Genomic DNA, 20,598 nt, shown 5'->3' with positions numbered 1-20,598 from the left:
TGATGCGTTCAGGAAGGTCTGATGGGTTAGGTGTCGTTGGATGTGTGGTGGATTGAGTAGCACGGATCTGTGTTGAGGGGATTGGATTTTATTTTAGAGGCAAGAAGAAAGAGAGAAAATTTTTCAAGCAGGGGGAGTTTAACAATCAGATTTGTCTGTTGTCATTGGCCTCATTATAGGGCTCCGGGTTTTGGAATCTGAAAGGGGTCTGCTCTGCTTGTTTAACTGGAGGTGCTCTGGGTAGGCTTTCAATAGAGACCACTTGTGCTAATTTACTTTCTCTGTTTATTATTCCTACCCTGTCTTCCAACTGCTGTCTATCTCTTCTTGGCCAGGGTTGGACATACACTAACAGCCTTTGTCTCTTTAAACCCCATTTTTCTGTTTTGACACTTTTTTTCTTCAGCTATGCTGACCTGGTCTTTAGATGTATCGCCGTCGTTTTGGCCCATCCCACCCTGTGTTTCAATCACTCAGGCACAGCCAGCAGCAGTTGCCACGCCCACTCAAGAAGTTGCCCAGCCAGGAAGTTTGTCCGCAGCAGCGCGCCGTACTGACGGTAGCAGCGCGCAGGCGCAGTTCCGGGCTCCGGGCGGCGTGTTCCTCTTTCCCTGGGTTCCCGGCATCCCGGCAGGTGGATTCCTGCTCATTGCAGTCAGCTTCCGGCCGCGGCTTGTCCTGTGCTCCAGTCCCTCGTCGCGCAGTCTCCCAGCTCCCGGGGTCGCTGCTCTGGCCCACACGCCTCCGCCAGCGACGGACCCATGGCCGAGCGCGGGGAACTCGACCTGACCGGCGCCAAACAGAACACCGGTGTGTGGCTGGTCAAGGTAAGGTTTGCGCCGCTCCCGTTTGCGCTCCTCCTTAAAGTAGTTTAAGTGACTTGAGACCGTCCCACCCTGTGCGCCTTTTAAAGTTCTTTACGACCATCTCGTTAGAGCTCCACTTATCTTCAGAGGCTGGACTCATTGTTAGGCTCGTTTGCAGACGGAGAAATTAGTTGAGGGACGCCCCAGTATCTTTCAGCCAGTTATGAGTCCGAACCTACCTGGAATGGATCTCCTTTCCACGCGACCTGGTTTTTCTGGGGCCCTGTCTTGGTGTCCGCCAACTCGAGCGGTGTATTTTACCCTAGGCTGAAGAATTTCTGTATTTCCTCTTGGTGAAACTGATTTTAGTTATGAGTCTGTATGAGGAAGTTGAGTGGCTGCTTCCTGTACAGTTTTCTCAAAGTAGAACTGGCCCCTGCGTACCTTTAAAGTGTTCTTGTAGGTTTGTAGCTCTTAGGGAGCTCGCGGGAGAGCTGAGAGAGCTCTGAACTCACGGAAAGAAAGGCCATGGACTGGAGTGTTCTTTTAGAGCATGACTTGGTCTCGTAAAACTGACCATCAATAATTTTTTTTGTAAAGATAGCAGTTTTGATTAGCCTTTAGTGAGCACAGTATTTGTGTTTTTTCATATTGGGAAGTGTTGTCTCTTACTTAGAAGGGTTTCATAAGACATATGTATGTTCAAGGTGTGATTTTAACAGTCTTTGAAACTCACGTAAAATGTAGGGACCTTTGGTTTGTTAAGTTTCTTAAAAACTTTAATTTCATGGCTGAATTCTCATGAGTTAAATCTGAGAGGCCCTTCCTGTCGACTGTTCTGAAGTAGAGATAAAGCTGGCAAGGTTTTTAGGAGTAGTGTAGTTTTTGTAAGCAATGGGTATATTGGAACCTGAATTAAAAGAAACGCTATCTTTTGGAGGGGAATGGACAGGTGGAGGTATTGACAAGCACTGCATTAGGTCCAACCAGTAGCTTTCTAGCCAGGAAGAAAAGTTGTATTTCAAGCCTAGTCAACCTTTCTCTTAGGAGCATTTTGATTAATGTTTGTTGGAGGAGAGGATCAGGACAGGAGGGATGGACATCAGCCCCTGTGAATACTGTGTCTTCCATTCAACAGCTCATATGCCACCAAGCTCAACTTTTCGCTTTTTACAGACAGGTAAGCAATTGGACATTGGCGGCCAAAGAGAAAGCTTTATACCAGGGAGAGATGACCTGGAATGGGTCATACCCTCAAAGCCATGTAGGAGAAAAAGAAATGTAGGTTTTTTAATGTATCAAATATTTTACAAAGCAAACTTGTGACATAGGTACTAGTTACCTACATTTTTCAGGTGATGAAATTGAGGTTTAGGGAGGTAATTATCTTGCCTAAGCATGGAGCAGTGATTCAAGTTTAGATCTGTTTGGCTACAAAGCTTATGCCAGGAATAGGAAATGTCTTTTACCCCCTTAGGTCTCGTTGATGAGTTATCTTCCTGGAGAACAAGGGTGAGGTGAGGAACTTTGTTTCTGTGACCTTGGATTTTGTCAGCTCCATATGTTGACCTTAAAGAAAACATGTAAGTAAAAGCCACCCATAAGAGATTGGGCTCCCTGTGAAGCTGGTTCTCAGTCTACAGGGGTTTGTGGCAGTGTGCTCTTGGGATCATCACCTGTGGAAGAAGAAGAAGTTAAGTGGGATTGGGCAGAGGATGTGAGGCAGTCTTGGTGAAGGCTAAGGATGATTCCACAGGGAGCCCTCCTTCTGTCCTGAGTCGGCGAGGTATGCCCTTTTTGCCAGTCATAGCAGTGGTTTGCCCCAGGAAGAGATTGTGATCGTGGCCAAAGGGCCTCTCTTCAGTAGTGGCAATTCCAAACAAAGCTAACAGCTGAGAGCTATCTGTGGCCACACCCGTAGCAGCTGGGGGAATAAGGCCTTCAGTCTTAATAAGGAAATGGGTGTCACAAGTTGTGTGTAATACAGCGCCCTTAATTTGCTTGTACTCTGGGAGAAACAGGGCTTTGGATACTAGTAGTTGGAAAACAAGATAACCTGATGAAGCCAAGTTGGCAAACAAGCTTAAGGGAGTGATGTCTGTATATATCACCTTAGCACCTTGACTTCAGAGGCACAGTTGACCTTACTACTGTGTAGCTTGAGTGAATGGGTGGGCGGGTTGATTCATCCAGCCTGCTTTCAGTGATTGCCAGTCATTGTGCTAGGCTCTCTGAGCAGGAACAGACCTGGCCCATGCTCTGTAAACTAGGATCCATCGTCTACTGCAGGAGATAGACATCAAATACTGGTCCTAATGAAAACAGTTACAAACAGATAAGGACACTGAAGCAAGGAATATTGTTTTGGAGTGTGAATAACAAAGGAACTTGACCTAGTCTAGGAGGTCAAGGGAGGTTTGTTTCCCTGAGGAAATAATGCTTAAGTGAGTCATTTTCTTTCACTGTCCCTGGTCTTGGGAAATCTGGAAAGGCATCCCCTGTTGTACATAGTATCTTGTCTCCATCTGATTTTCATTAATAAATGTGGAGACAGTAGAAACAACACAGATATCTCACAAGTGACATGTTGACAAGAGTGTTTTGGGGAAATTTACTAACTAGATTTCAGGTGTTCTTATCCAAAAAAAGGTAATTATATGAGGAGACAACATGTTCATTCGCTTGATTGTAATCATTTCACTGTGTCTATCAAATCACCCTGTTGTATACCTTAATATATACAGTTTTATTTAAAAATAAAATGTTTTAATTAAATACTTGTTTTTTGGACAGCTGATGTTTTTTGGAGCCTTGGAACCATATACATCATTATTTTTTCCTTTTCCTTCTCTTTTTTTCCCCAACTTAATGTAAATGGACTGGAACTTCTGGGAAGCCCATTTCCATAAGCTCTTGGTGTAGAAAGTTATGCATGGTTGACATACTATCTTACTCCTTGTATTCTATTTTTCATTACAAGGGCATATAGTATATTGGCAACCTTTTGAATTAAAGAAGCTGGTAGGCTTACCTGGGAACTTAGTGCTTAGAAGAGTACCTGGTGCATAGTAAGAACTATGTAGATGTCTGTTAAATAAGTTGAAAGGCTTTGAGAAGAACAGTATCATCTGACCTATGTATTAACATAGTCGCTGTCTCTGCTATACTGAGAATAAAGTGGACATGGACAGGAGTAGAAGCAAGGAAATCAGGAGGCTAGTAAAATACTTATACGTGAGATGATGGTGGCTTGGATTAGGATGGTAACCCTGAAATTGGTGAGATGGAGATGGAGTCCAGATATAAGTTGAAGGTGTTGCTGACAAGCTGTATCAGTTGATTGGATGTGGAATGTGAGAAAAAGAGCTATTCAGGGTAACTCCAAGGTTTCAGACTGAGTGCCTGGAAGAATGGAGTTGACTTTTACTTGCAGGAGGAACAAGTTTATGAGGGAGAAATAACAGTTCTGGTAGGAGGTTTTGAGTTTGAAATGTCTGCTGAGTATTCAGATGGAGAGTTTGAGTAGGCAGTTGGATATATCAGTTGGGACTTGAGGGGAGAGCTATAAATTTGGGAGTTGTCATTCTATAGATGGTGTTTGAAGTCAAGAGACTGGATGAGATTGCATGAGATTGAGTGTGGATAGAGAAGAGGAGGGGTCTGAGGACTGAAATCAAGGCCCTCTGAGGTCAGGAAGCCAGGAAGATGGGAATCTAGATGTGCAGAGACCAAAAAGGAGAGTCCAGAGAAGTAGGAGGAAAATCAAGAGAGACTGTAGTGACTTGAAGCCACTAAAGAAAGTGTTTGAAGGAGGAAACAGTAAGTTCTCAAATATCGTTGATAGGTCTGTAAGGTGAGAACTAAACTTTGGCTTGGCAATATGGAGAACCTTTTTAACCTTGGTCACCAATTTCAGTGGAGTGGGGACAGCCTGTCTAGAATAGAACAAAATGGCAGAGGAAGAACTGTAGTTAGCCAGCAGACATCTCCTTCAGGGAGGCAGAGAAATGCAACAGTGGGTGGAAAGAATTATAGGGTCTGCCCTTACTAGGTGTGTGATCATGAGTCAGTTTGCTGACCTCCCTGTGCCTCAGTTTCTTCATTTGTGAAATGGAGAAAATAATAGGATTATGTGAGCATTAAATGGTTAATACATTTAAAACATTTCAAAGAGTGTCACTTGATGTATTCGTTACCTATAGCTGTATAATATATCACCACAGACTTAGTAGCTTAAGATAGTACACATGTATTCCACAGTTTCTTTGAATCAGGGGGCCTGGCATGGCTTAGTTGGGTCTGTTGCTTCAGAGTCTCCCACAGGTTGTAATCAAGGTGTCAGCCAGGGCTGGATTCTCAGCTGAAGTTGTGACTGGGGAAAAACTGTTTCCAGGGTTCTGTGGTTGGCAGAATTCAGTTCCTCCAGGGTTGTTGGACCGAGGGCCTAACTTCCTAGCTGACTGCTGGATGGAGCCTGCTTTGTGTTTCTTACCACGTGGGCTTCTCCAAATGGCAGCTTACTTCATCAGAGCATGCAAACTGAGAAAACAATGAGAGAAGCAAGACAGAGGTCACAATCTTATGTAACCTAATCACAGAAGGACCATCCCATCCATCACCTTTGCCATGTTGTATTGATCCGAAGCAAGCTACAGGTCCTGTCCTCACTCAGGGAGAGGCGATTACACAAGGGTGTGAGTATCAGGAGGTGGGGAACCCTGGGGGCCATCTTAGAGTCTTCTGCCATATTTATTAAGCGCTATGAGTGATAGCTGTCGCCACCACCGCCATCAACACACAATCAAATGAAACAATGAACAGATAAATTAATAAAATAAGTGGCTGTAATCAGGATTAGGTTCAGCCAGGCCAGTATGATGGAGAGAGTTAGGGCCAAGGGAATGGTTGTAATGATGGGCTATGAAATGTAGTTCCATTAAAGAGAGACATGAGGACATAAGCAGATGGAGGACAGAGTAAAGATGCTGGAGTCAGTGATTTGAGGGGTGGGAGAATAGTTGGAGTCAAAGTACTGAGGAGACGGCCAGGAAGTTATGAGACAGTGGTCAGATGGTTCCTTGAAATACAGATTATGGAAAGGGTACTGTTATTGATAATGAGAAAGTCTTACAGTATCTAAATATAGGCCTCATTTGAATCAGTAACTTGAAATAAGATGAAGAGAGTGTCTTTTCTCTAAGGACTTTATTAGGGAATACAGCTTGAGATTGATTGGTAGAATAGTCGATCTGTAGAACACAATTTTCTCTTTGATTAGTGTAATGGACAAGAAGATTCCCTGGGGCTAAAAATCAAAGACAAAGCAAGAAGCAAAGGCCAACTTAGGCAGTGTTTCAGGATTGAGGCCATGAGGTAATAATTTATTTGGATTCAAGGTTTTATTTGGTGTTGTAACAGGATTTGTCCAGATCAGTTTTAGATCTTTATTTAGTTCTGACAGGTAGTGTTGTGGACATTTGCTTCTTTGACTAACTGGTGTCCTCTTGCTCTGACACTGTAACAGCACCCTGAATTTGCTTTGTGGAAACCACTGCTCCCCCTGTCCGGTCTGTGTGGTTCTAATGGTGTTGACTCTCCCTCTCCAAAGGTGTCATTGACTCAGTCTGAACAGTGAAAGGATCTCACTTCTGGGTTCAGCTACAGGCCCAAGGAAGGACATATGACCTGGTCAGAGCCACAAGAGACAATCATGTTTTTGCTGGGGCTTCTGGGAAAGGGAACTCTTGTTCTTCAGAAGTAGCTTTAGCCATCTTGCTGCATAAGGGGGAAGGCTGTCAAAGTGAGTCAATGTTGTGAGGAGAAGAAATAGATGATGGAAGAGTCCTGGTGACATTATTTGAGCCTTTAATCAAGCCACTTAAAACTACGTCTGGAATTCTTAGTTACCTTTGTCAGTAAATCCACTGTATCGGTAAGTGGGTTTTCTTCTCACTGATAATCGAAGGAGATCTGATAGGTGATAGCTACAATTATCATAAGGAGTTTGCCAAATCTTCTAAGCTTGTGTGAATAAGTGGAATGCAGTGTAGGGGAAATCTTCAAAACCCCCTTTCCCGTAGGGTCTTTTACATGCTTTTATTAGTTTGTGGTGTAGCAAAGAGAACACCAGACCAATCTGGAGTCTCTTATGTCTGATACTAGCTAACCTGTGTCTGACACTAACTAACCATGTTATTTCCCCTTTCTGAGCCTTGGTTTTCTTATCTATGGAATGAGGAGAGTGGTAGCAATTTTGTGGGGTGATTGGAAGGATTAAATGGGATAGCGGATGTAAAATGGATAGCATGATACCTGACACTGCTGGCTCCCTTCTCCTTCCTCTTCTGGTAGCCTTTCTCAACTCTGAACTTTTATTGGACTTATTTGGGAACATAAATTCATTATTGTCAAGTTATTTGACCAGTTTTAGTTTTGTGTCACCAGAGCTTGGAACTTGATGATCAGTTATTACAGGCAGAAAGTAAAATTGAAGCCTTATATCACTTTATGTTTAAAAAGATTTGTTAGCATCCAAAATATAGTCTAATAATGTTTTATTTTGTTTTAGGTTCCTAAGTATTTGTCACAGCAATGGGCTAAAGCCCCTGGAAGAGGTGAAGTCGGAAAACTGCGGATTGCCAAGTAAGTTATTTATGTATTTTTGACATTTTGTAAAACTTTTTTGTATTTTTTACAAGTACTTTTAAATGTAATTAGAATTCCTTTTCAGGCAGGGAATATATCTGGAAAATAAGAAGTAATGAGCATGCCAACGCTTCTCAAGAGATGGTCAGGTGCCCTGTAAGGATTCGTGTGTGCACACATACACACACACGCACGCCTCCAGTGATAGTTGTAAATATCAAGTAAAATTTATCGGTGAAAGCTGCTGGCTGAGCAGTAGCAGAGTGTGTGGTCCCTTATCCCTCCATCCTCTCCACGTCTTGTGAGGAGGTATGCTTGAGTTGGGCATAGCTAGATGCACCAAGTGAAGAGCTTCTGTAGGAGGATTTTGCCGTTGTGCCACCGACCTATTTATAGAGGCTTTGGAAGAGGGTAGGGAGCACCTAGTAAACAATGTAAGAGTGTTTCCTGGTTGAGGAAATGGCCTTATTTGAAAGGGAAGCCGCCATAGCTGAGCTGGTGTCAGCCAGAGACCTTGTGTTCCCTTCTTTCTGTTCATTCATTCTTAATCCAGCTCTAATCCAATTTCCACGCCCACTACTCCATTGAAATAGCTCTTGTCTGCCATCAGTATCCTCTTTATCATTTAGCTTTTGTTTCATAACAAACCACCCCAAAATTCAGTGGCTTAGAATAAAAACTGTTTTATTTGCTTATAATTCTGTAGGGCAGTTCTGGACAGTTCTGGTTGGGGCTGACCTGGCTGGTCTTCTTGGCTAGAATGGCCTTACTCGTGTGTCCGGTAGTTGGCTTGCTGTCAGCTGGGGCAGCAGCCACGTATGTTTCATCTCCACATGCTGAGTCACATCATGGTGAAACAGTTCCTAGTAAAAGAGAAGGAAGCCCCAGTACCTAAGCACGTTGCAAGCCTGTGCTTGCATCATGTTTGCCAAATGTAAATGTAACTTGTAATATACTCCACCCTCCCTCCACCTCTTGGTGGGAATCGCAGCAAAGAGTTTGGAGTCCTTTTTTTTCCTTTCTTAGAACAATCTACCATGTCCACATTCTTAAATCTAAGAGTCAGCTAGCGGCCCTTCTTAATTGACCTTCAACAGAATTTGACATAGTTGATCACTTCTACCCTCAAATGCTTTTTTTCTTCACTTCACTTCCGGGACAACAGTCTCTTGATTCTCCTCTCTCACTGGCTGTTCCTTCTCAGTCTCTGTTGCTGGCTCTTTCTCATGGCCTCAATCTGTAAATGTTATTGGATCCCAAGGCTCAGTCTTTGTTCTTTCCTTCTGTCTCTTTTGAGTGACTTCCTGGGAGGTCTCATCTGGCTTCATGACCTACCAGTGTACTTAAAGCTATATCTCAAGCCTGACCTCTACCCTGATCTTCAGACCCATATCTGACTGCCTCCGTCACGTTTCCGCTTGGATGTCTCAGAAGCATCTCAAACTGAATCATTACTATTCCTCTGCTCCTTCTCTCTGGAACACTCTTCCTTTAGAAATCTCTACACCTTGCTCCATACTTAAGGTCCTTATTTAAATATCAGCTCCGCGAGGCCTTTCCTGACCGCCCTGTGCCATCTCCTGTACTCTTTTTTCCCCCCTGTACCACTTACCGTCATTCTTTCATGTAGTTAATAAATATTTATTCAGCTTCTGCTGTGCCCATCTGACATACTGTGTATTTGCTTGTTTGTGTATTGTCCATCTCTCCTCTTAGATTAGAAGTGCCACAGGTCAGGATTTTTGTTTTGTTGACTTCTGTTTCTCCAGGGTCTAGAGCAGTGCCTGGCAGTGAATTTTTGTTGACTCAGTAAATGAAAACTGCTATGACAAACCAGTAACAATAGCCGTTTCATTCTTTTATTTCCTTAAGCTGTAGTTCTAAATGTGAGAGTTGCTTACCTTTTTCCTGCTTGCTCTCCCGTAGTACAGAGCCTAGACCTCTTTTTGCCTGAAATACCCACTCTTTGCAAAGCTTATTCTTTGGGGGAGATGATTTTAAAGTTTCCTCATTAAAGCCAGCCAGCTGTGGAGTTTGGATTTGGTGGACACCCTGTGGGTTTTGTTCTTTGAAGGAACAATGCTGTGTTCTTGGATGATGTCGTGTCTTTAGAGTGAAAAACTTTGATACCTTCATGTGTTTGTGCCCTAAATATTTTGTTCTGTATCTTACTTGCATTTGTTCTGGGTAAATCTTTTAGTTCTTCCATTTGTTTTAACAAGATTTTTATTGGAAACAGGCCAGCTTTCATATGCAAAGTTCTGAAGTTAGGTAGAGACAGTATTTTCTTAAAGAAATGACTACATATTTGGGGGTGGGAGGGTATGGTTCGGTGATAGAGCTGGTAGAGCGTGTACTTGGCTTGCATGAGATCCTGGGTTCAATGCCCAGTGCCTCCATTAAGGAGGAAAAAAAAAAGAAGAAAAAAGAAATGACTACACATTCAGTAGCAGAACTGGACTGGAATTCAGGCCTTTGAGTAGTTAGAAAATTCCAGCTAATACCAGTTCCAGCTCTGTCACCTACTGTTAATGAGACTTTGGACAGGTACTTAATCTTCGAAGTTTAGACTCCCTACTTTTCCCTACTGTCAATTCCTGGAAACCTCTGTGTAAAGAAAAATACATAGCTGAGGAATGTAAAATCCTTCTTTTGTGTGGGAGGAGTGGGCTAGTATGGGACATAGAGTAAAAGGAGCCAGGCTTTAGGGAAAACTTCGCAAGCGCTAAGTACTACTTTGGTCCCTGACGTAAATATTAAAGACAGCATGCTAAATAAGCAGTAATGGGTGTGCTGTGATTTTTCTTGATCATCCTTTGGGGGAAATTTCAATCTCTTCCTTAATTTAAAGCAGATATTTTACAGTCACATCTGATATGCATAGAGTGGCCATGCCAGGTTACGGCTAGTTTCATGTTTTACAGTCCCCAGTTTACCTGTTTTTCCTGTGCAATTATTAATAATATTCCCCCTTTCACTTTCCAGAGTGTCCTGTTTTTGGCAATAAACTATATGTTTGCCCTTAATAAAAACAGATGTGTGTATGTGTATTTTATATGTAGATAAAAGATCTAGCAGGTTTTCTACCTAACAAGAAATACCAGTCTTGCCTTATAGAAGATCTAGATCCTTTTAAAGATGAGAAGAGATTTATAGTAATTAGTACCCTAAGATTGCTATGGAAAAGCTTGAAAACAGCTTGCTCTGGAGTAGGTCTCCTAGCTATCTTGTTTATGTTTCTCATTTGCTTAGTTTTCATTCCTCTTACTGAATTACTAGATTCACTATTAAGTGTAGGATGAGTGAGGAATGGCTTAGCAGTGCATGTGACTAGGTTATCAAGACTTCAGTTAATTTCAGTTAAACGTGAGTCATCAAGGTTTCGTGGCTATAGACAAAAGGCTCCACTAATAGATGAGTGTTGTTTAGAATGAAGTGGGATGATAACCCCACTCTTTTCTTTGCCAGTTAGCTTACAGCGCAAACATTGTTTTCGGTTTTTAGAGCTGCTGTTGGAGACATGGACAAATAAGTTCATTCAGTGGAGTGAGACTAGGCCAATAAGAAAACTAAAATCAGTTTCCTGTGAGGAATGTTTGAAGTTACTATGGCTGTAAAGAGAACATTTAGGGCAAACCAGGTGAAACTGTCTTCAGATATTTTTAAGACTAGAAGATGTATAACCAGCTGTTGATTCTTAGAGGCAGATTAACTAGTTTGTGGGTTATATGTGTGGTTAAAAAAAGAGTATATTAGGGTGAAAAATGAGAAACAGCTAAGGTTTTAAAAAGGCAGTATAGCATACTGGTTGTGAGTATGGACTCAGGTCAGCTCTGGGCTTCATCCAGAGCTTGTCATTTACTAGCTGTGTGACTTTTTTTTTTGCTTATTACCCTGTCTGTTTCCTTATCTGTTAAAAAGAAATGGTATTAATACCTCATAGGTTCAGTGCATGTAAAATACTTAGTGTTCACTTATTGTCATGCCACATACTACACAGTACAGACAGTAGACCCTGCATTATGTCAGATGTCATGGGGGTATGGACCTCCCCTCCCCATGTGATATCCTAAAGTTAAGCAGCAGCAGCTTGCTTTGCAATAGGCCAGAAGCTAGGAAGAAATACATGGTGTGGATGTTTGTTCCAGCAGACCCAGAGCTGTGGGGTAAAGGAATTGGTAGAAGCAGAGGGGAGGGAGAAAACACGCAGCTGGGAATGCAGCTGTTCCCAAATGTGGTTCTGTTTATACCTGAAAAAAGTAAGAGTCAAGTTATGAATGAAGTTGAGAAGTTCTGAAATTATGAAGATGAGAGTAACAGACTTATTTTAACAGTTGGTAACATTTGGACAACTTATGTGATGTTCCCAAACCATTGTACTTGGATTATTTTTATGCCTTTGGACATCTGATGTGTACTGCATTTTAGTTGGTTCATAGTTTTGCTTTAGCCTGTTTAATTTTAAAACCAGCCTTTCCACATCACCTGCCTCAAAAAACTTCAGTTTTCAAAATGTTTAATATACATTGTATTTTACTGACAATCATGTTATCTGTTCTAATACAGTTTCTCTCAGAGACATTTAATTTCTGACTTTATTTCTAAACACATTTAACACTCAGGTTCATAGGGGGGCCTGCTAATAATAGAAAATATGCAAATAAAAATCAATGAAATAATTTTTTGTTATAAAATTGACTACATTTAGAACAATGTTATACTGTTTAAGGACTTTAAATCAGTCCAAACTTTGAAGGGCAGTCTGGCAATACATACATACATAATATACAGACACAGGTGTATATACACGTCATACACATGCACATGCACACATACACATTGCTGCTCAAAACTAAGTAGAATAATAATCCTACTGTTTTCTCTGCCAGTTAACTCACAGTTCAAGCGTTATGTTCAGTTCTTGGTGCTACCCTTACGGAAAGACACCGACAGACTTATCCAGCAGAGTGAGACTAGGATAATGAGAAGGCTAGAAATATTAATAATAAAATGTTGATGACTTTGACCCAGCTGTTCCATCAATATCTAGGAACTTACCCTGTGGACGTAACAAGTTAGTGATGCAAAGATTGATGTACATGGATATTCATTTCAGTGTTGTTTGTTATAGAGAAAAATTAGTAACATTCTCAAATTTTTTGGTAAGGAATTAATTAAGTAAACTGGGCACATTTAAAAATTATTTAATATTTTTATTTTAAAACAATCTCAAACAACAGAAAAGTTGGAGAACAATAGAAAGAACTTTTTCACCATGTACACTCATGTAATGCAGCATTCTCCTGTGACTTCAAGAATGTAATTTGAGTAAGTCCATATCTTCTAATGTATAGTACATTGATATTAACAAGAGATCTTTATAAAGTTAGAAATATTGAAAGCCACATTAACTATTTCACTGTTATTATTATAATAAATAATATTTAAATCTCTAAAGAAAGCAGTGGAAGTTTCCCTTAGGGATATCTCCTAAACTCAAAATGTATTCAAGTATATGCCTCATTGGAAAAAAAAAAACTATTACAAACATGGACATTCTCCTGTGTAATCACAGTTCACTCTTCCAAATCAGTAAATTAACATCAAGTAGTACTACTACCTAATCTTCAGACTTCACTCTAGGTTTGCCAGCTGTCTGAATGATGTTTTATAGCAAAAGTGTCTGGTCCACAATCTCACTTTGCCTTCTGTTATCAGACCTCTTTAGTGTCCTTAAATCTGGAACATTTGGAAGTCTTTCCTTGACTGTGATATACTGTATCAACATCAACACTGTGTATGTTTTTAAGGTAGTTATTTTATAAAATTTGAGTTTGATATTTCTTCATGGTTAGATTCTGGTTATGCATCTTTGGCAAGTATATTACAGAAGTGAAGCTGGGTTCTTCCTGTATTCTAACAAGATTTGCATGTTTTCATTTGTTTCATTGTGGTAGTGGTAACTTTGATGACTTGATTAAGGAGTATCTTCTAAGGTTTTTCACAGTCAATTTACTCTTCCCCTTTGTAATTAAGAATTCTGTGGGGTGGTACTTTGACACTATAGAAATACTCCATTCCTCATCAAATTTTCCATATTTATTTATCTATTTATGTTAGTATGAACTCACGGATTCCAGTTTTGTTCAGTGGATCACAGTTTGCTACCATCATTTATTCTGATGTTCAAATTGTCCAAAGTTTAGCCAGTGGAAGCTGCTTCTAGCTGGCACCCATGATCTTTCTTTTCTTTATTGTGGTAAAGAACGCATGTAATCCATCTTAACCATTTACCATCTTAACCATTTTTAAGTGTACAGTTCAATAGTATAAGTTCCATGTCCTTGTGACATGTCCTCATCATTCTTTTGAGGACTTACTTTTTGTTACAGAGAGATGTTTTAGACTCATCTTGTCCATTTCTGTCTGAGCCCTGGAGTCAGTCATTTCTCCATGGAGCTCTGGTTCCTTCTAGAGAAAATGGGATTTAGAAGCTAAGATCTGGACACCGCCTTGCTCCCAGACCGTCTCAGCGGGCAGAGCTAGGACTGACTGGGAAGAGGCTGTGGTGAATTCAGTGCCTGACTGTGCATGTTGAGGGGATTGTTGTCATGCTGAATTGGGGACACATTGTTGCCAAATCTTACAGTCTTTGAATTAGAGTTTTTGTCTTTTCTGGATATATGCCCAGGAGTGGGATTGCTGGATCACATGGTAACTCTATTTTAAAGTTTTGTAAGGACCTCTATACTGTAGGTATAACTGTTAGGTAAATGAAACTTCTTCAGCTGGACAAAATAGCAAAATTTGCTGAAGTACTGTATATCTGGTATTAAATATGCCGTTCACGTGTTGCTGAGTGCTAAAAATGCTCAGAAATAAAGATAAGAATTGTAGTAAGATCATCATTTGGATAAAGTATTATTAGGACAGATTGTAATAATGTTAAGAGACACAAACTCACAATATTTAAAATACTCGTGTGGGAGTAATGGGAATTTGTTTTTCCTATAGGAGTACAAATTGGAGTAGTTAGGACAGCCAAGGGTAAATAAATATTAATCTTTGTAAATGTACTATCTTAGTAAATATGAAGTAGTGTTCTTTTAGTTCTTAGCTTTCAGTTGAAAGAAACATGAAATTAAATAATTAAATTTTTCTTTCATCTCTTTCAGGAATCAAGGACGAACGGAGGTAAGATTATTTTTGTGAAAATTTTGTTTAAAACTTGAGATTTTACTATGCGTTAGTAGTAGTAAAGAGACGGTAGTGTTTGCATTCTGGGAAACTCCACATCAAACTGGTGGCTGATGGTCAGGAGCCCGTAGTATTATAAATGCCACTCTTGTATGAGTGAATGGGCTGTTTTCTGGTTGTTCATTCTTAGCATTTTTCTACTTTGACCTAAATATCCCCTCTCTTGAAACTATGACAATTAGTGTTGCTTCAGTAATACTTTAACAATATTTCAGTGTAGCAAATGCATTTGATTTGTATTTTTAAAGACTGTAGACTTTAACTCATTAAGTCCAGAATGTAATTTCAGTACCTGACACATGATAGAGATATTTAAGTAATATTTCATAATCTTTCTACATGGTTGGGAGATGAATATTTTAAGTTTATAAATCCTTTTAATATAAAATCTGGGGAGATCTGGCATATGGTGAAAATCATTTTGAAAGATCACCTACTGTGTCTTTTTTATTCTAAACCTCAATATTGAGTTATCCTTATAAATATTTAGTTGTATTTATTTAAATATTCAAAAATAAAACAGTACTGTGTACTCATACAGGAGTCATTGGACCTAAAAAGGAAAGATATCCTCTGCTCATGGGAGTATTTAAGCTTTAGAATAAATAAGGTCACTTTCCCCTGCTTCAAGAAGTACAGCTGCTTTCTTAATATTGTTAAAATGTTCATTCATTCAGCAAATACTGTTTTCCTACTTTGTGCCAGGCACTTGGCTAGCAGATGGATGGATGGATAGATAGACAAATTATTTAGTTTATTTAAAGATATAAATATAACAAGACATGGTCCTTTGACTTCACACACCTTAGGAAAAAAATTTATTTCTATTTTAGAAATAGAATTTTTTCATCCATAGACCAGAGGAAACATTTGTCTAAACAATGTGTATCTTTATAGTTGGAGATTAGCTCCATTATTCTGACAAATGGGACTAGATTCTCTTTTTATGACTAATGATTAAAGATTGATAAAATTTTTAAAAAATGCTTAATAAGATGGAAAAGATTCACATTAGAAAAGTATTTGATTTATAATCAGAATTTCTGTACAGATACTTCAAATAAAAAAGTCTGTTGTAATAAGCTCTGGGTTTTGTGTGTTAGGTGTCATTTACTTTGAATGAGGATCTTGCAAATATTCATGATATTGGCGGAAAACCAGCTTCAGTCAGTGCTCCTAGAGAACATCCATTTGTCTTACAAAGTGTTGGAGGACAGACATTAACAGTGTTTACTGAGAGCTCATCAGGTAAGTGGGAATAGAATTATTTAACGCAATTTCTATACATGTTGTATAGATTTTCTCTCTCAACATGTACTCTAAGGTCATTGCCAGGGCTGTTCCATCTATCCAGTCTCCCTCTTATTCCTGTCATTCTATTTCTCTGCTCTGAGTACTTTCCTGTGGTTGATGAAATTTTGGCTGTTACTGGAAGGGTTTAATTTCCATTTGGGGCATGAGGAAATAGAACAAAGCAGATGGAAGAGTATGGTGCATCAAGCTGTCTTCTAGGATGTTGAAGAAACAGTATTCTGAATTTTGTCAAGATAAGGTTATCCTTGCCTGTTTTGATAAATTGATACTTAGCAACTATAAGTTGTGTTTTAAAAAATACTGCTTAATATTAGGAAATATTTTTGTCAGAATTTTGACTCTTGTAGGCTTTCTGTAGTTTTTAATGCATAGGGATTAACTTCTTTTGATTGGTTTCTGCTTCCAGGAAGCTCTGTGTAAAGTGTAGTTTTTAATTTTGTATTTGCTCTCAGATATTTTAACAGTTCAGTTAATTAGGAGCAAACATTTCAGTTTGTGAATTAGATATTGAGGGAACTTTTTGTGGCGTATGTAAGAATATGTTTATTTTCGTTGTTTCTTGGTTTTTAACCTTCGCTGACTTGAGAATACTGCGATTAAAGCAACGGGCCACCTCATTTGAACAGAACTAATTTCTCGTATCTAATTCAGAAAGTTTGTTGGTTGTATAAAGAAAAAGATGTATGGTTTTGTGAAATTTTCATTAAACATTACAAAGAAAACTGTAAGAAATTATAATGTGTTAAGAACATTATTTTAAAAAAAATCATTGCTTTAAAGGAGCATACAGTTGATCCTTGAACGATGGGAAGGTTAAGGGCACCGACCCTCGCACAGTTAAAAGTGTGGGTATAATTTACAGTCGGCTCTCCATAGCCAAGATTCCTCCGTATTCGCAGTTCTCTGTGCTTAAGATTCGACAGCTGTAGATGGTGAAGTACTGTGGTATTTAACATTGAAAGAGATCCGGTATAAGTGGACCCACGTAGTTCAAACCTGTGTTGTTCAGGAGTCAGCTGTACTCAGATAAATTTTTTGTGGTATCTCTTGGAATGCCAATAGCTACATAAACTGGTGTCAAAAATACATGTCTTTCCTTACCATATGACTGAGGAATCCCACTCCTGGGCATATATCCAGAAGGCACCCTTCTTCAAAATGACCCCTGCACCCCAGCATTCATAGCAGCACTATTTACAGTAGCCAAGGTATGGAAACAGCCTAAATATCCATCAACAGATGACTGGATAAAGAAGATTTGGTATATTTATACAATGGAATACTATTTAGCCATAAAAACCGACAACATAACACCATTTGCAACAACATGGATGCTCCTGGAGAATGTCATTCTAAGTGAAGTAAGCCAGAAAGAGGAAGAAAAATACCATATGAGATTGCTTATATGTGGAATCTAAAAAAAAACAAAAACAAAAGAAAACATAAATATAGATCAGAAATAGACTTATAGACATAGAAGACAAACTTGTGGTTGCCAAGGGGGCAGGGGGTGGGAAGGGACAGATTGGGATTTCAAAATGTAGAATAGATAAACAAGATTATACTGTATAGCACAGGGAATATATACAAGATCTTGTGGTAGCTCACAGAGAAAAAAATGTGACAATGAATATATATATGTTCATGTATAACTGAAAAATTGTTCTCTACACTGGAATTTGACACAACATTGTAAAATGATTATAGCTCAATAAAAAACGTTAAAAAAAAATCTCAGATGTTGAAAAAATGCAAAAAAAAATACATGTCTTTCTTTTTTCCCCCCTTGGAGGTAGAATTTTTAAAATTGTAAATTATAACTTTTCCATCATGTGGTTTAAGGTGAAAAATTTGTTTTATTACATTATTCTGATGCCATAATAATTTGTAGTGTAGTATTATGGGAGGTAGAAAATGTTAAACATACGCATTTTCTTCTGGAGAAGATTCAACCATTCAACAAATACTTACTGTATGCTCCATTGTGTAGGGCATAGCGTAGGCACATTCAAGGAATCTGAAATTTGTCTTGCAATTAATGGAATGTGATAAGACCTGTTGAACCTGTGAGGTTTTCTCTGCTTTTGTGGTTGCGTCTGGAGTGGAAGAGGCATGGCACCAAGATGATAAGAAGGAAGCAGGACCTGGAAAAAAGTTTGAGGTAGGGAGACTTGAACTTCCTTTGTAGAAAAAGGTACCCTATTTCAGATTTTTTTTTTATATCCTATTAAGTTGCTAATCTTTCCAAAGCATGGCTCATTGCAGGTACTTCTACAAAAGACAGTGATTTAGAAAGCCAAGGTTTCTTGTCCTCAAAATTAATCTTTCATTTTTGATCTTGTAAATTGTTTAGTGTTGTGCTCTTTTTGAACATTTTGTATTCACATTTCTGGTTACAGTGTACTCCAAAATGAATATGGTATTATAAAGATTATCTTGGCATGCATATGGAAAAGAATCAAGATTGTCATCTTCTGGAGTTTGGACAATGTGTTCTTGGTTTGTAGAACTGTAATAATACAAATGCAGATCTAAGTTGCCATTAGATGGTGCACACTATAAGGGAAGTCTTTGCTTCTTTTTTTTCTTTCAATTTTTATTTGTTTATTTTTTATTAAAGTATAGTCAATTACACTGTGTCAATTCCTGGTGTACAGCATAATGTCCCAGTCACACATGTATATTTGTTTTCATAACATTAGAAGTTATTACAAGATATTTAATATAGTCCCCTGTGCTATACAGAAGAAATTTGTTTTTTAAATCTATTTTTATATATAGTGGTTAACATTTGCACATCTCAAAACTCCCAAATTTATCCCTTCCCACTCCCTTCCCCTCCCTGGTAACCATAGATTGTTTATTATGCCTATGAGTCTGTTTATGTTTTGTAGATGAGTTCATTAGTGTCCTCTTTTTTTTTTTTTGGATTCCACATATGAATGATATCATGGTATTTTTCTTTCTCTTTCTGGCTTACTTCACCTAGAATGATGATCTCAGGGTCTGTCCATATTGCTGTAAATAGCATTATTTTATTCTTTTTTATGGCTGAGTAGTATTCCATTGTATAAATATACCACAGCTTCTTTATCCAGTCATCTTTTGATGGACATTTAGGTTGTTTCCATGTCTTGGCTATTGTATATAATGCTGCTATGAAATTGAGGTGCATGTGTCTTTTTGAATAAGAGTTCCCTCTGGATATATGCCCAGGAGTGGGATTGCTGGATCATGTGGTAAGTCTGTTTTTAGTTTTTTTGAGGAATCTCCATCCTGTTTTCCATAATGGCTGCACCAAATTACATTCCCTTCAGCAGTGAAAGAGGGTTCCCTTTTCTTCACATCCTCTCCAGCATTTATCATTTGTGAACTTTTTAATGATGGTCATTCTGACTGGTGTGAGGTGATACCTCATTGTAGGTGTGATTTGCATTTCTCTGGTAATTAGTGATATTGAGCATTTTTTCATGTGTCTATTGGCTATTTGTATGTCTTCTTTGGAGAATTGCTTGTTTAGGTCTTCTTCCCATTTTTGGATTGGGTTTTTGTTGTTATTAAGTTGTATGAGCTGTTTATATATTCTGGAAATTAAATCTTTTTCAGCTGTGTCATTTACAAATAGTTTCTCCCATTCCAAATGTTGTTGTTTTCTTGTACTCATGGTTTCCTTTGCTATGCAAAAGCTTGTAAGTTTAATTAGGTCCCATTTATTTTTGCTTTTATTTCTATTGTGTGGGTAGCCTGCCCTAGGAGAACATTGCTAAGGTTTATGTCAGAATGTTTTGTCTATGTTTTCTTCTAGGTTTATAGTGTCTTGTCTTATGTTTAAGTCTTTAAGCCATTTTGAGTTTATTTTTGTGTATAGAGTGAGGGAATGTTCTAACTTCATTTATTTACGTGCAACTGTCCAGTTTTCCCAGCACCACTTGCTGAAGAGACTGTCTTTTCTCCATTGTATATTCTTGCCTCCTTTGTCGAAGATTAGTTAACTGTAGGTGTATGGGTTTATTTGTGGGCTCTTTATTCTGTTCCATTGATCTGTATGTCTGGTTTTGTGTCAATACCATACTGTTTTAATTACTGTAGCTCTGTACTATTGTCTGAGTTCTGGGAGGGTTATTTCTCAAACTTCCTTCTTTTTCTTCAGTATTTTTTTAACATTTTTTATTGATTTATAATCATTTTACAATGTTGTGTCAAATTCCAGTGTTCAGCACAATTTTTCAGTCATTCATGGACGTATACACACTCATTGTCACATTTTTTTCTCTGTGATTTATCATAACATTTTGTGTATATTTCCCTGTAGTATAGCCGTTTTAACAATATTGATTCTTCCAATCCAAGAGCATGGATATCTTTCCATTTCTTTTAAGTCATCTTTAATTTCCTTAATCAGTGTTCTGTAGTTCACCATGTATAGGTCTTTTACCTTCTTGGTCAGATTTATCCCCCTAAGTATTTTATTGTTTGGATGTGATTTTAAAAGGAATTGTTTACTTTCCTTTTCTGATGTTTCATTTTTAGTATAAAAAAATGCAACCGACTTCAGTATGGTAATCTCGTATGCTGC

At 38.7% G+C, this 20,598-nt stretch overlaps 1 protein-coding gene across 1 annotated transcript in view; it reads left to right on the top strand.

Moving 5' to 3' along the window:
- The first annotated feature begins 601 nt into the window (after positions 1 to 601).
- Positions 602 to 20,598, top strand: part of GTF2F2 (general transcription factor IIF subunit 2) — a 120,871-nt gene continuing 100,874 nt past the window's right edge. The window contains exons 1-4 of the mRNA XM_006209432.4: positions 602 to 827; positions 7,375 to 7,448; positions 14,627 to 14,645; positions 15,812 to 15,956. Of these exons, the coding sequence (XP_006209494.1) occupies positions 762 to 827; positions 7,375 to 7,448; positions 14,627 to 14,645; positions 15,812 to 15,956 (304 nt within the window). The 5' untranslated portion in view covers positions 602 to 761. The remainder of the gene's footprint in view (positions 828 to 7,374; positions 7,449 to 14,626; positions 14,646 to 15,811; positions 15,957 to 20,598) is intronic.

This window comes from Vicugna pacos, chromosome 14, assembly GCF_048564905.1.
Source record: "Vicugna pacos chromosome 14, VicPac4, whole genome shotgun sequence".
In the NCBI taxonomy this organism is placed as follows: Eukaryota; Metazoa; Chordata; class Mammalia; order Artiodactyla; family Camelidae; genus Vicugna; species Vicugna pacos.
The sequence above is the reverse complement of the archived record's forward strand: the minus strand, read 5'-3'. Positions and strand labels throughout refer to the sequence as shown.